A 14204-nucleotide genomic window follows, 5' to 3' on the forward strand; every position below is an offset into this window, starting at 1 on the left:
TCTCAGTCCCATCTCATGAGAAACCAACGAATTGTCATCGGTTGACAAGTAAATTATCTGGAGTTCAAAAGGGCCAGATTAAAGATAAGCCAGATGTCGGGTTGGCGAGGAAAACGCAAGGAGGTCTGGGAAGGGTCGACGAGTAAAGTCGATGATCCGAGTGTAAATGATAACATGATTCACGTAAACCAACAAGTTGGAGGTGATAATAGAGAAAGAACAAACCCGAAAACAATTGAATTAGTCATTCTAATTTTAAGGGAACAAATTGGTTAATTGCCTAGAGAGATAACTAATTCTCGGAATTGAATCGAGAGGGGGTTGGTTGGGAAGGAGAGAGAGAGAGAGAGAGAGAGAGAGAGAGAGAGAGAGAGAGAAATAATTATGATTACCCGTCGAATAGAGAGATTGGGTCGACTACAGAAAGAAGGGGAGGATGACGTTTAATAAAACTACTGCGGAGATAGACAAAAGAAGAGAATCGGACAGTCTGTCGAACAGAGGAGTTGGGAAGCCAAGCGTGCCGCCAGCCTCTTCTAATTGAGACGAAGAGAACTAACAAGACCGCCACTTAGAGTTTTTGTTTAAATACACTGTGGGGGTTGCATTCCACGCCTGACGAAAGTATAAGGGACGAGCCGAGCCTTAATGTATACCGAATCACTAAATGAACAGCCTAAACTATCCTCATCATTGTTGATTGTTTCCATTTATACTTGTGAAGACTGCCCTTCGATTTCAGCATAACCAAACTTGACTTTCCAGCCGTCGCAGACAGAGAGAGATGGCCACCGACGAGAAGACGATCACGACAGAAATTACCAAGAATTCCCGATTGGGCGTTACAACACTAGACGGCCAGATACCAACGTCCAATTCGGAGAGACTCAGTAGAGAGAGGGAGAGAGACGGATGCTTGTGCGGGGTCCGAGGCTCAAAGGAGCGAAAATATAGCCAACCGTTCTTAGGGTTAGTGCACGTCGTTTTTCACCGTGCGCGCGACCCCTGCGAGGGAGAAAGGGTTATAGCATGACCCCCCCCCGCATAAAAAGTTAAAATATGGCTGTTGTTGTTTTTGCCGTTTGCCAACCCTTAACTTCATGTTATTTTTCAGGGTAAAGTTCAGCGCAAGGTATTTTAGTTGGCAAGACTGGAGTTATGGTCACAAAAAACTATTGAACCCTGTGTCCCTTAAAGGGAACTAAATTCTTGTAGTCACCTGTACATTACCAAATATAAATGTAAACGCTATTTAAAAAAGCTGCAAGGGAACATTGCAAACAGAACGGCTTATTTCAATAACAAACAATGGTGGATCTGCTTCTTAAACTTTAAATGGGTTAAATTTAGTCACGTTATTATCGAAAATGTAATCATACGAAAAGCTGAAATAATAATGTTATTATTCTGAAAGCCATTCTTTACATGGGGAGGGTGTTTAGTAACTAATCTGTGCTTCAGCTTTACAATGTAAGAAAAAAAATATTGTAAAACATGAATTTAACCTGAAAAAACTAATTCAAAATTGCGCAGTACCAAAAAATTCATAAGCACTAAGTAATGCTGGCATATGGTCGCATATGGTATCGTGCTCTGCCATCATATGCATCTGAGATCAATATCTACTTTAAAATTTTGTGCTTATACTTTTTTGGTACCGTGCTATTTGATTTAGTATTTTCAGGTTAAATTTCACGCCTTTTTTTTTTTTTATTCAATCGTAAGGTGGAAAAATAGTTACCACAAACCCCAATGTAAAAATAATTACCCAAAATTGTACTTTGTATCGTTGAATGCTTTAAATGATGAATTATAAAATGAAGCACATTTACTCATTGTAAAACTTCATCTGACATTATTTCTTTTTTTTGGTAAATATGAAGAATCTTTCCACCCTCGAAAAATCCTTTAAAATTTGGAAAGTTTTCAGGGGTGCTGAAAACGAAAATAACATATAAAAATCCAGCATATGAGTAGTTTCCAAGATATGAATAACTTTCTCAAAAGTGGGGGACCACTTTTCTATAATAATTTAATGCGAAATGAGCACCCACTTTATGGCCGCATTTTTTGGGGTGGGTGGGGTTAACGTACAATGAACACAATTTAATGTAAAATAAGCAGCCACTTTTTTGTTTGGGGTTGGTACACGTCAAATCGATTATTAATGCCTGGTAGCCCCCTCCCCCAAAAGGTGTGTGCTCAACTAATAGTAAATTGTGTTCATTGTACGCCGACCCCCCCCCCCACCCAAACAAAAGGTGGCCATAAAGTAGGTGCTCATTTTACATTAAATTATAATATACTATATATATATATTATATATATGATATATATCCCCTAATTTTTTAAACTAACAATATTTAATATTTTTGAAACTACTCGTTTGGATATTGTAGCTCATCTGTGATGTGCGCAAAACCATGACGGATGTTTTAATGTCTCACGAAGACGGAGTTTCCTCAAACACGTGCTGCACTTGACAAATCTGGAGAGAAATTGGTTAAATTTTGGCGGGTAAATGGCTTTATAGTGCCTGCCTATTGCTTCGGGACTGATCATCATATTCATGTGCGAGTAACATATTAGGTTGGTGTAAAAATAAAGTTGAACGCCAAATAAACGACATTATTTTCACACCAACCTAATAGTTCATTTTCTTTGATGTATGCATGTTGTTGCATCACAGCGTCATGTTCCTACGCATTACGTGTAGGTGTTTCAAAGCGGTAATCGCTGTGAAAAGCTCCTACTTGTCATTTATTCTGGCCAGACATCGTGGTCGCCACAAACTTTCTATAAAACAGCTTCAGAAGGTATCCCATATATTTCCTCAATTTATACCTCTCCTGAGTGGAGATTTCTTTTTGAAAGATTTTAAAAAATATGACATCATACTGATTCTGATTCGACACTGATAAATAAATATTTAAATGAAAATTATTGAATTTTTTAATATTGTCACTTGATATGTTCTCTCTTATGAAACGGTTATTTAAAAAAATATTGCATTGTCACCACGTTCAAAAGATTTAAGTTCGTATACAATATTAATAATTCTTCAAACTACAACATAATTTCAATTTTTATTTGGCATTTTGTTATGAATTTGTAGGGATATAATACACACAAAAACGTAACAAGTTGCCAAAGCAAAAAAAAACAAAAAAAAAAAACAAAAAAAAAAAACGAACAAAAAAAAAAAAAACAGAAAACAAATGAAAAACAAACAAAAAACATTTATACTAACGTTTTCCATATTTTGAAGCCAACGGGCAGGAGGACAAGAGTAAGCTCGTGAAATAACATTGCGCTTACGCCCTCTCGCATGAAACTCATCTTGGCCTCGTTCGTCAATCTTTGTGGGACACCCAACTGAGAAATAGAATTGTGTCAGATTATTATCATTATTATTATTATTATTATTATTATTATTATTATTATTATTATTATTATTATTATTATTTTTATTATTATTTTTATTATTATTATTAGCATGGGTGCCCGGCGTTGCCCGGGTGTTTGGAGGTGTGTGTTGAGCAAAAAAAAAAAAAAAAAAAAAAAATGGTAGTAGGAAGGCAGGCTCGAACCCGTATCATGAAGGAGGAAAAGAACAGGAAAAAACGTGACGTCTTTGCTATTACGTTTGCCGCCAAACTGCAAGTGACGTAGGTTTAAAATAAGGCTAGACAATCGAAAAGAGAGGATGACTTTTGAAAATATCGTAAAAAAAAGCGATCTCTCCCTGTAGAAATTGCCCAGTTGTGGATGAAGAAACTAATGTTTTTAGCCAATTTTTCGGTATTTGTCGTCTGAAGGGTCGAGCTTCAAAACGATACTAATCTTGTGAAAATCCGTAACCTCTGTCGAAAGTCTTAGGCAGACATGCAAACATACATACATACATACATTTATATATTGGTAGCTCAAATTTTTGACCCAAACCGATTAAAAAGATTGCCCTATCTCTGAATACCTTTTATTTCAAATGTTTAGATCAGAAATTGTCTGAGTAATTTGGTAGAGATCGCAGAGGTCAATTTTTTAAAACTTTGACCCCTATTATGACCCCTTAACATTTATTGTTTTGGGCTCAAATCAAGTTATTAAGTTAGATCCATGTTCAAGAAACCTATATCTAAAATTTCAATTGTTTAGACCCAAAATTGTCAGAGGAGTTTGGTAGAGTTCTCAAAGGTCAAATCGTTGGACTTTGACCCCTTGACAACCAAATTTCTGGCCGAAAACGGATTAGAAAGATTTTCCAAATCTCACTACCATGTATATCAAATTTCGAGTCTGTAGACTGAAAATTGACAAAGTTATTGTGTAGGGAAATGCACACAGACAGCAACACACAGACAGACAGACAGACAGACACTATCACTTTTATAGATATACTAGCATGGATGCACGACGTTGCCCGGGTGTTTGGAGGTGTATGCTGAACAAAAAAAAAAAAGGTCAATTTTTTTAACTTTGACTCCTATTATGACCTCTTAAAAAATTTATAGACTGAAAATTAACAGAGTTATTGCGAAGGAAAATGTACACAGACACACATACAGACTGACAGACACACGAACACGTTCACTTTTATAGATATACTAGCATGGGTGCCCGGCATTGCTTGGGTGTTTGACGGTGTATGCTGAGCAAAAAAAAAAAAAAAGGTAAATTTTTTAAACTTTGACCCCTGTTATGACCCCTTAAAATTTATTGTTTTGGGCTCAAGTCGAATTATTAAGTTAGATCCATGTCAAAGGAACCTATATTTAAAATTTCAAGTGATTAGACCCAAAATTTTCGGAGAAGTTTGGTTGAGTTCTCAAAGGTCAAATCGTTGAACTTTGACCTCTAAACAGCCAAATTTCTGGCCGAAAACCAGTCACATCGATTTTCCCAAATCTCAGCACCCTGTATATCAAATTTTCAGTCTGTAGACTAAAAATTGACAGTCATTGCGTAGGGAAATGTACACAGACACACAGTCACACAAACACTTTCACTTTTATCTATCTATATATATATATACATATATATATATATATATATATATATATATATACATATATATATATATATATACATATATATATATATATATATATACATATATATATATATATATAGATTATTATTATTATTGTTATTATTTGATTTATTATTATTTTTGTTATGATTGTTATTATGATTTTTATTATTAATTATTGTTATTATTATTATCATCACCACCACCACCACCACCACCACCACCACCACCACCACCACCACCACCACCAATTTTTCCATAATCAAATTATGTTGTCTCGTCGACTAAAACAGTACAAATTTAAATAAATCCACTTCCGAAATTAAAAAATCTTTTTATTTCTTTACGTATAGATAAAATTTATAGTTTGAAACAAAAATTAAACTTGCTACAATTTTAAAGAAAAAATTCGTTTTGTTTGATTTATTTTTAGCTGACAATGACAATTAATTTTACAGAAGAAGAAAGTATTTTTTTTCTTAATTTACAGACATTAATGATTTCAAAAGCAATCATTAGCAGTAAATTCTACAGATTGATATAGAAAGCACCAAAAAGTTTCCAGTGTCATACTAACCAGAAGGTGAGCTTCGGTTCCAATGTTGAGGTATTTATTCATGATAAGGCGAGCCTTTTTCACGAGAGTTGTCTTCTCTTTGTAAAACTCCCCATACTGATGAAGGCAATGGTATGCAGTCTTGTATCTGCAAATAAATAATGGATGGAATTAATTCAAGGAACTTCATGTCATTACTAACCAGCAGAGCATTACCATTGTCGATCAAGGGAAGAGTCTATCAATCATGTGTACATAATATATTAATCGAGCAAAGTGAAACCTGACTAGTAAGGGTAGAGGACATGCGTTGCCTGAAGTGAAATGATATTAGAATGATACAATGGATGTGTAATGTGAGCGTTAAAAACAGGCTTAGATCTGATGACCTCAGAGGAAGATTAAATTTGGACAGTATAGAAAAATCTGTGCATAATAGGCGACGTCGATGGCATGGCTATGTTGAAAGAATCAATGAGAGTTTGTAGAACAGTTGAGGCAGCAGATGCAGTTCACGGGAGACAAAACGAAAGAAAGTGATAAAGATGCACATGAGGGGATGAATAAAAATAAGGACTAAAATTATTTTGGAAATTATTTTCTGAAAATGTTCCAACACATATTAGCATGTGGAAGGGAGGTTAAACCAACGACGACGATGGTGATGATGATGATGATGATGATGATGATGATGACGACGACGATGACGATGATGATTATTTTGATGATGATGATGATGATGATGACGATGAGATGATGATGATGACGATGATGACGACGACGATGATGATGATTATGACGATGATGACGACGACGACGATGATGATGAGATGATGATGATGACAACAATGATGACGATGATGACGATGATGATGGTGGTGATGGTGTTGATGACGATGATGATGATGATGACGACGATGATGACGACGATGATGATGATGATGGTGGTGGTGGTGATGATGGTGATGATGGTAGCGACCCGATTAGTTGAACAAGATCACATGAAAGTGTTACATTACTATGTTGTTTTTAAGGAAGAAACAAACATAAATACGATGCAACTCTAAAAATACTCACTTCATTAACTGCCATAGAAACCAGACTTTTTTATGGAGATCGTTTCGGCCACTTGATGTAAGAAGCTAACAAGAACAAAAGATGATTATTGCAAAGACAAAAGATGCCTTCTTACTTTAGTTTTGAAAATACCGTTAAAAGTAGACGGAAAACACTTAACAGGAAGAAAGTTCCACAAGCCTACGGTTTTTGAAAAGAACCTACTGGAATAAAAAGCTATATTACAATACAGTATCAAAACAATGAATTGATGAAGACCACTGGACCAACGAGTCAAACGAGTTGCAACAAAAGAAGCAGATCAGAGAATTCTGAAAAACGCATGCCAAAATTGTAAATTGTATAGAAAAGACTGGCAACATCATGTTCGATTCTGAAATTCAATAATTGCATGGTGTCCACTTTGAATATACTGAATTCAGAATGCTCGAATATTCCCTTATGGCCTATTTTAATCTGCCGAATTCATGGTATTCAAATAATAAGGCCTTGTGTCTTCCTTTAATATGTCGAATTCAAGAGGGTCGAATAATAAGTCGCATTCACTGTCCTTAACGAAATTAGAATTTAAATAAATATGCTTATTTTAAAAAATTCTGCATTGCGTTTGGTTTTTGAACTGTTATATGTTTTTTTAAAGTCGTATTTATAGATTGTTCATGCATATCTATATATTTATTATAAAGATGATTATGGTGAATGAGGTAAAGAGTTAACATCTTCATTATAATTAAAGTTTGTGATTGAAGGTTCATCTGACTTTATGTTCAAGACAATTTGAGAGCATGCTCACTCATAAATGAAATAAACAGACAAAATTTAAGGTTAACACAAATATATTTTATTTTGATAATGCTGAAAAGGAAATAAAACGATTAATAGTTGCTCTTTACGAAAAGAGGCAACGTGCATCTTTGCAGATTTCTTCCAGTCGCTGGTGAGTTGAAAGAATCAGCAACAGAACGTTTGGTTTGTATGACTCAAATCTCCAACTCGTTGAAAACTGGAAAAGAACAACTTATACATGCACTAGAAATACTCTTACGAATTGTATTCTTAGGCCAATTAACCAGTGATACCTGACTATCTCAAAATGATTGCTACAAGGGTAATTGAGTACAAGCAAATCAGTAATAACAAACAGAATGCATTTTATTTTCTTTACAAAACAAAGGAGTACCAAGCAGTCTTATACATTTCATCCCGTCGCAGATGAGTTGGAAGGATTAGGCTTAGGATTAGGCTTAGGGTTAGGCCTAGAAAGAGCCAGCAACATAACATTTGGTCAGCATGCTTACAAAATCAAACTGATTTAAAAGTAAGTGGGGGGGGGGACACACTGCAAGTAGTCCAACAAATTGTATTTTTACTCCAAGATATCTGATTGGCTGATGGGCCAATTACTCTTCAGTACTGGTCTGTTTACATCCAAAGAAAATAATCCATCAAGATATGTGAATGGATAGCAATTTGTTTCTATTCACCTAACTCTTACTAGCGTGCAAGAATGTATGCATGAGAGCTGAAGAAAGCTGGTATTTGAGTCATTGAGTTTTTCGCCTTCTCTGCCCAAAGGCACATGTGGGAGTGAGCATATATTTTTGAAGTCCTGCTTGAGATGTGGCTGACTGGATAAATCTCTCTTTAGTTTTGATTGTTTCATAGGAGTTTCTAAGTTCACATTGGTTTATTTCTTTCACATGTATGTGTTACTGTTGGAGTTTGAAACGATTTTCATTGGTTGAAAACAATTGGAATTAACACTGAAAGCTTTTGGGAGTGACAAATAGAGTGAATCCAAAAGAAGATGAGAAAGAATGAGGGTTAGCTATTTGAGTCATTTGCTTTTTAGTGTTCACTGGAATTGCTTTGCGATTCAATCGCCACAGGGTAAAAAAAGAATGCTTTGAGCACCACCTTAGGACGTATCTCACTCTCATATAGGTAAAAGATTACATTCGAAGTTAGGTACTTTCTGGAGCAATAGAATCATCCAATAATTTTTACAGCAACGTTGGCAACAGACTAGATATATTATCCACTGATATTATTACATTATTACATTACAAAGTGATACTATCCACTGATATATTATCCACTGTTTCAAAGTAAATAATTTTTAAAAAATTATTTTAAAGGTTATTTTAAAACTTACAGAATCATGTCACGTAAGAAAAGGATACGTCGATCAAGGTTAGGTAAGTCTCCTCGTTTCAGACCAGAAATTGTCTCCTCAAATTTATCTATCACTTTCTTACTTCCTTTATATCTAGCTAAAAAAAAGAAAAAAAAAGGAAGAATTACAAAGGTAAATCAAATTATTCGAATTATGAAGGTAATTTCAAAAAATGATATTTTTTTAGCATAAAAAAAGCAAATTTCTAAAATGATTGCAGTATTGACTCAAAAATTATCCGAGTTATCCCCCTTGGGTTGATATCATAATTATCTCCCTTAAATTATTCTGCGGAGTGTTAAGAAAATGCGTTCTCTTATCCAGAAGTTAAGAAAACTTGTCTCACACATGGAAGGAAGTTAAAACAACCGTCTCTTTTTTATTACCGATCTTTCAAAGCCATCTGATGTGCCCGATTACATGCAATCTTTGCATGGCTTTTACAAATACTGACACTGTATCTGTTTGGTGCTTTCTCTGAGAGCAGTAGTGATAGCAGTGCCAGAAATCGCCATTAAAAATGCGTGATAAAAACTTTGAGAATTCGACCTCCTTTCTTTCGAAGCTTATAACTATTTGAAAAATGTAATTCAAGCCCTATTTTTTTCAATTAAAGGAGCAAAGACCGAATTAAAAAAATAACAGGTTTAATAGCAAATCATGCAATATTTGTTTTATAAATCGGTTTTCTTTAAAAAAGATTTTAAAAAAATCAACAAATTTTAACTTACTTCGATAATATATATATATATATATATATATATATATATATATATATATTCCAATTCCAAAAAATCACTTACCTATAAAAAATACTAATCAATGGGTACTTCCATTCTTCATTGTTAAGAATTTATCCATATTTATAGTTTATATTCCATGTCCTTTTTAAATAGAATACTTTTTTAAGCAAAGATTCCAAAGTGTTTTTTTTTTACAGTTGAAATAAAGGAAGACAAATGTCTGCTTTTCTTCTAGTTGACATCTTTAAGCGCCAGAATTAATGTCTCTTTCTATTGCGTGCTGTAAACAAAAGTTAGTAAATATGGGCCACCGTAGGTGAAAAATGATCACATTTCACTTATCAGTTTTTGCCGTTAAAAAAAAACACTCGACGGATTTTTGGTTTTTTTATATACTCTTAAAGAAATACATGAGTTTTTAATTTAATATATTTTATTTCTTCTTTATGGAGTGAATTTTTTTTAAATATCTAAAAAAAATATATTGAATGAAATAGAAAAAATTGTGGTAATTATACGAAATTTTCTGAACAATATAACAAGATTATAAGGTTTCACTAAAAAAAACAAAAAAAATTCAACGTGGTTTTTAAAAAAAGGTTTTAAACTGTGGACATTACAGGTAAATTTGCAAATAACTGTTCTTTTTTGTTTTAAATTAGCTTATTTTATTCATTGAGCTTTTATCTTCAATTTGTGATATATAAATTTGAGGTGAGAAAATTAATTATTTTCATTTTAATTGACATTTCAAAATAGGGGGTGAATTAAAAAAAACGCTTGTCTAGAATATTATATTCAGTTTATTGAAAAGATCATAAAATTTCACATTGAACCTGAAAATATCGTAAAAATTGAACCAATAGAAAAATTTTGATAGATTTTTAAAGTTTAAAAATTGAAAAAAAAAAATTTAACTCGTAAAATTTAATTGATTTCATTGCGTAAAAAATGGCTGCATGAAGGCGCGCAGGCACTTTGCAACCACTGTTTTTTTAAAAAATAAAAAATAATATTTCTATTATTTTTTAAACAACTTTAATAGTTTATTTTGGAAGTATATTCCATAAAGAAAATAAACAACCGACTTTTAAAGGAGAAATTACGATTTTTTTTTAAATATTTTATTCACAGTTTTGTGTTAGGGGTGTCAAAAATTCCCCTAAAACTCTGATACACCTAGAACAGTGACTTAGACTCCCTGAACAGCTTCGCCCAAACGAAAGCAAGATTTACTTAAAGCAGGGGTGGGCAAACTTTTCAGTGCAAGGGCCGCATTAAAAAATTCTAAATTTTACTGGGCCGCATAGTATATTTTCCAATATAATTGATATTTAAAAAAGACAAAATAAAAGGATTTCAGAGAAAAAATATGATTAATTTTCATTTATTAGCATTTTAAAGTACTATAGAAGATTCCCATAAAACACATTTATTTGAAAGATACAGCAACTTTAAACTTTAAAAGAAAACAATTTTATTAATATGTATTTTTAAGTATGAGCTTCACATGAAACACATTTGAAAACAAATAACCTTGTTTGAAGAATAAAAGCAATTCTTAAGTAACTCTGTTTAAAGAGATTTAAAAATATCTTATTATTTAATATTTTAGAATAAAATCTTTAAAAGATACACATATAAAGTAACTCAAAGGACAAAAATGAATTTATATATTAAAAAAGAACCGTCACATGAAGCACATTTATTTAAAAATAAAGTAACTCAATTTTAAGAGGAAAACATATTTCTATTGATATTTTAAAACAGTAACTTCATATGAAATATATTTATTTGAAAAACATAATAGCTCAGCAACTGAGCAACAGAAGGGTCAAAATGACCCAGTGAGAATGATGCAACTGACTGCAATCAATTACCAGTTTGTTGAAATTAGGTGTCAAGTTGTTTGTACTGATTCTTAACACTGACTGAAGATTTAAGTCTGTGAGAAGTGATCTGTTCTTTGACTTGTTAATTTTCAATATGGAAAAAGTCGGTACTGGTTGCGATTTGAGTTCCCTGTCGAACACCATAAAAAAACACTGACTTCTCCCTACGCATGAGCAAAGGACTTGTTTTAGTTGCTATAGTAACTAAACGATCATGAATTTTTATCGACTTTTTATAAGTTTTACTGTTTATGAATATTGAAATAAAAGAAATTACTACACATTTATTAATAATATCTCACTTTTATCGCCTTTGTTTTTAATCACTTTTATCGACTTTTTCTTTTTTTTTTAAATAGTATTTTCTTTTTAAATGACGACGTTTTTACTGTTTATGAATATTAAAAGAAAAATAATTACTAAACATTTATTAATAAAAATGGGTGCTAGTGCACTTATGATCCGCGCTATATTTTAAATCGTATTTCTAAGTTTAATTAAAGTTTAATGTTTTTTTTTTATTCAATTGTAAGGTTAAAGTAGAGAATAGGTACAAAACACCCCCACCCCCCATGTTAAGAATGGCTTTTTAAATAATAACGTTATTTCAGCGCGGATCATAAGTGCACTAGCACCCATTTTTTTTATTAATAAATGTTTAGTAATTATTTTTCTTTTAATATTCATAAACAGTAAAAACGTCGTCATTTAAAAAGAAAATGCTATTTAAAAAAGAAAAGAAAAAGTCGATAAAAGTGATTAAAAACAAAGGCGATAAAAGTGAGATATTATTAATAAATATGCAGTAATTTCTTTTATTTCAATATTCATAAACAGTAAAACTTATAAAAAGTCGATAAAAATTCATGATCATTTAGTTACTATGGCAACTAAAACATGTCCTTTGCTCATGCGTAGGGAGAAGTCAGTGTTTTTTTATGGTGTTCGGCAGGGAACTCAAATCGCGACCAGTATATATATATATATATATATATATATATATATATATATATATATATATATATATATATATATGTAGGCGTCCTGTAAAATTTTAAATTTTTAGATATTATTTCAATCAAGATATTTTGAACGAGTAAATATTTGACAAAACGGGTCAATATTGATTACATTTTTTTTTTTTTTTAAATATTTTGCTTGAATTGGCATAAAACCCTCTTATTGATATTCTAAAAAGCTTGATTTACGAAATTACATAATGGGAATTTAAATTTATAAAATTTTTGTAACAAATTAGCATAATTACAGATGTGTGCCAGTTGGCACAGTTTAATATTCAAATTTGAAATCGTTAAATACAATTTAGGCGCGCAGTGCAATTGATTGTTTCGGCGCGTTAAAAAAATGAAAAATGACACCCACGCAAATTCCGGCGTGACCTTTATATGCCAAAAGTGCGGACCTAGTTGAAAGCACCCCATGTGATGTCTTCCATCCAATGGAATTCCTCCTAGGACACATTTTAAAACTGATTTTCTAGAGCTCGGTTGGAGCCGATCAAATCGAATATAAACATGCACAAACACAAAATCTATCTCTTTAGTCTCTTAGCCTTTCGAGCATTCTTTCGTCTCTTTAAACTCTTCCGACTCATTCAACGCTTTCTCATATGGACTTACCACGCGTGCAAACATCAATTATTTCATTTCCACTGCTCCGCGCATTAATACTCTCTTTTAACAGACGAACATTAATATTGTCTATGTTACATATTTGAACATTCAAAGAACACAAAAAAAAGAGACTCTCCATCTTTCATATGAACTCAAAAAAAGGAACTCTGAAATATTGAGAACTATGTTTTAACTTGTTATTGTTTGTTATTTCTATTCCAGAAATAAACCTCCGTTTGTGTTGCATATAAGATTTCTTATTTTTATTTTTATTATTTGTGGAGGAAGTCAGTTCCCCAAAAAAGGCCAGGCGACCCCCACAGATGTAAACAAAATAATTAGTCACTATTTTTACTTACTAAAATGCTTGGCAATGAATTTATAAGATGTCCTTTCTTTGGAAATTCTAAATATCATATGAAAATTTTAGTGTATTTTAGGAGTAACGGAGATGGGAGAGAGAGAGAGAGTTCGCTAAGACTTGACCGGTCGGTCGGCTGTACCCCAGACTACAAACGCCAGATTTTATGGTCCCCACAATATTTTTAGTATATCAAAATAATTTATTGCCTGTTTTCGGTCAGGCAAAAGTTTCGGGCACGGCAAATCAAAAGGGACCCAATAAAGCTACGCCTGGCAGTCTAGCTGGGAACCAAGTGTAAACTTACCAGTCCCCATAAAATAGTCATTTTTTTAATGTGTAATTCGTAAGGTTTCTTTTATTTGTTTTTCTTTCTTCAGAAATTTAGTTAGATTGTTAACGAAGGTATATTTTCATCTCCAAATTTTCATTTTTTGCAAGGATCTGCCCGTACTTGTGTCCGCCAGTCCGCACAGCTATGAGAAAACCATAATTCAATATTCAGTACTTGGCGGGACGCATGTATTCCTTTGGCGGGCCGCGGGCCGTAGTTTGCCCACCCCTAACTTAAAGCAAAGTCCTATTGTAGGTCACTATGCAGACAGGCTTACTCAACGCAACATATCAGAAAACGTTTCAATTCCATTTTCTACTGTTATTTTTAATTTGATATAAAAGGTAAGGAGTGAGTACAGAATCTCGCTGAGACTATTCAATTTCTTCTGACAGAACT

At 32.9% G+C, this 14204-nt stretch overlaps 1 protein-coding gene across 2 annotated transcripts in view; it reads right to left on the reverse strand.

The window, feature by feature from the left end:
* LOC145258288 (uncharacterized) overlaps window positions 1–14204 on the reverse strand; it is a 109113-nt gene that overhangs the window by 33551 nt on the left and 61358 nt on the right. For both annotated transcript variants that reach the window (XM_080116298.1, XM_080116299.1), the window contains exons 7-9: window positions 8821–8938; window positions 5610–5736; window positions 3251–3375 (exon numbers count right to left, since the gene is read on the reverse strand). In XM_080116298.1, the coding sequence (XP_079972424.1) occupies window positions 3251–3375; window positions 5610–5736; window positions 8821–8938 (370 nt within the window). The remainder of the gene's footprint in view (window positions 1–3250; window positions 3376–5609; window positions 5737–8820; window positions 8939–14204) is intronic.

The sequence above is a fragment of the Euprymna scolopes genome, chromosome 33 (assembly GCF_053919585.1).
Source record: "Euprymna scolopes isolate OS-2025 chromosome 33, ASM5391958v1, whole genome shotgun sequence".
Taxonomy (NCBI): domain Eukaryota; kingdom Metazoa; phylum Mollusca; class Cephalopoda; order Sepiida; family Sepiolidae; genus Euprymna; species Euprymna scolopes.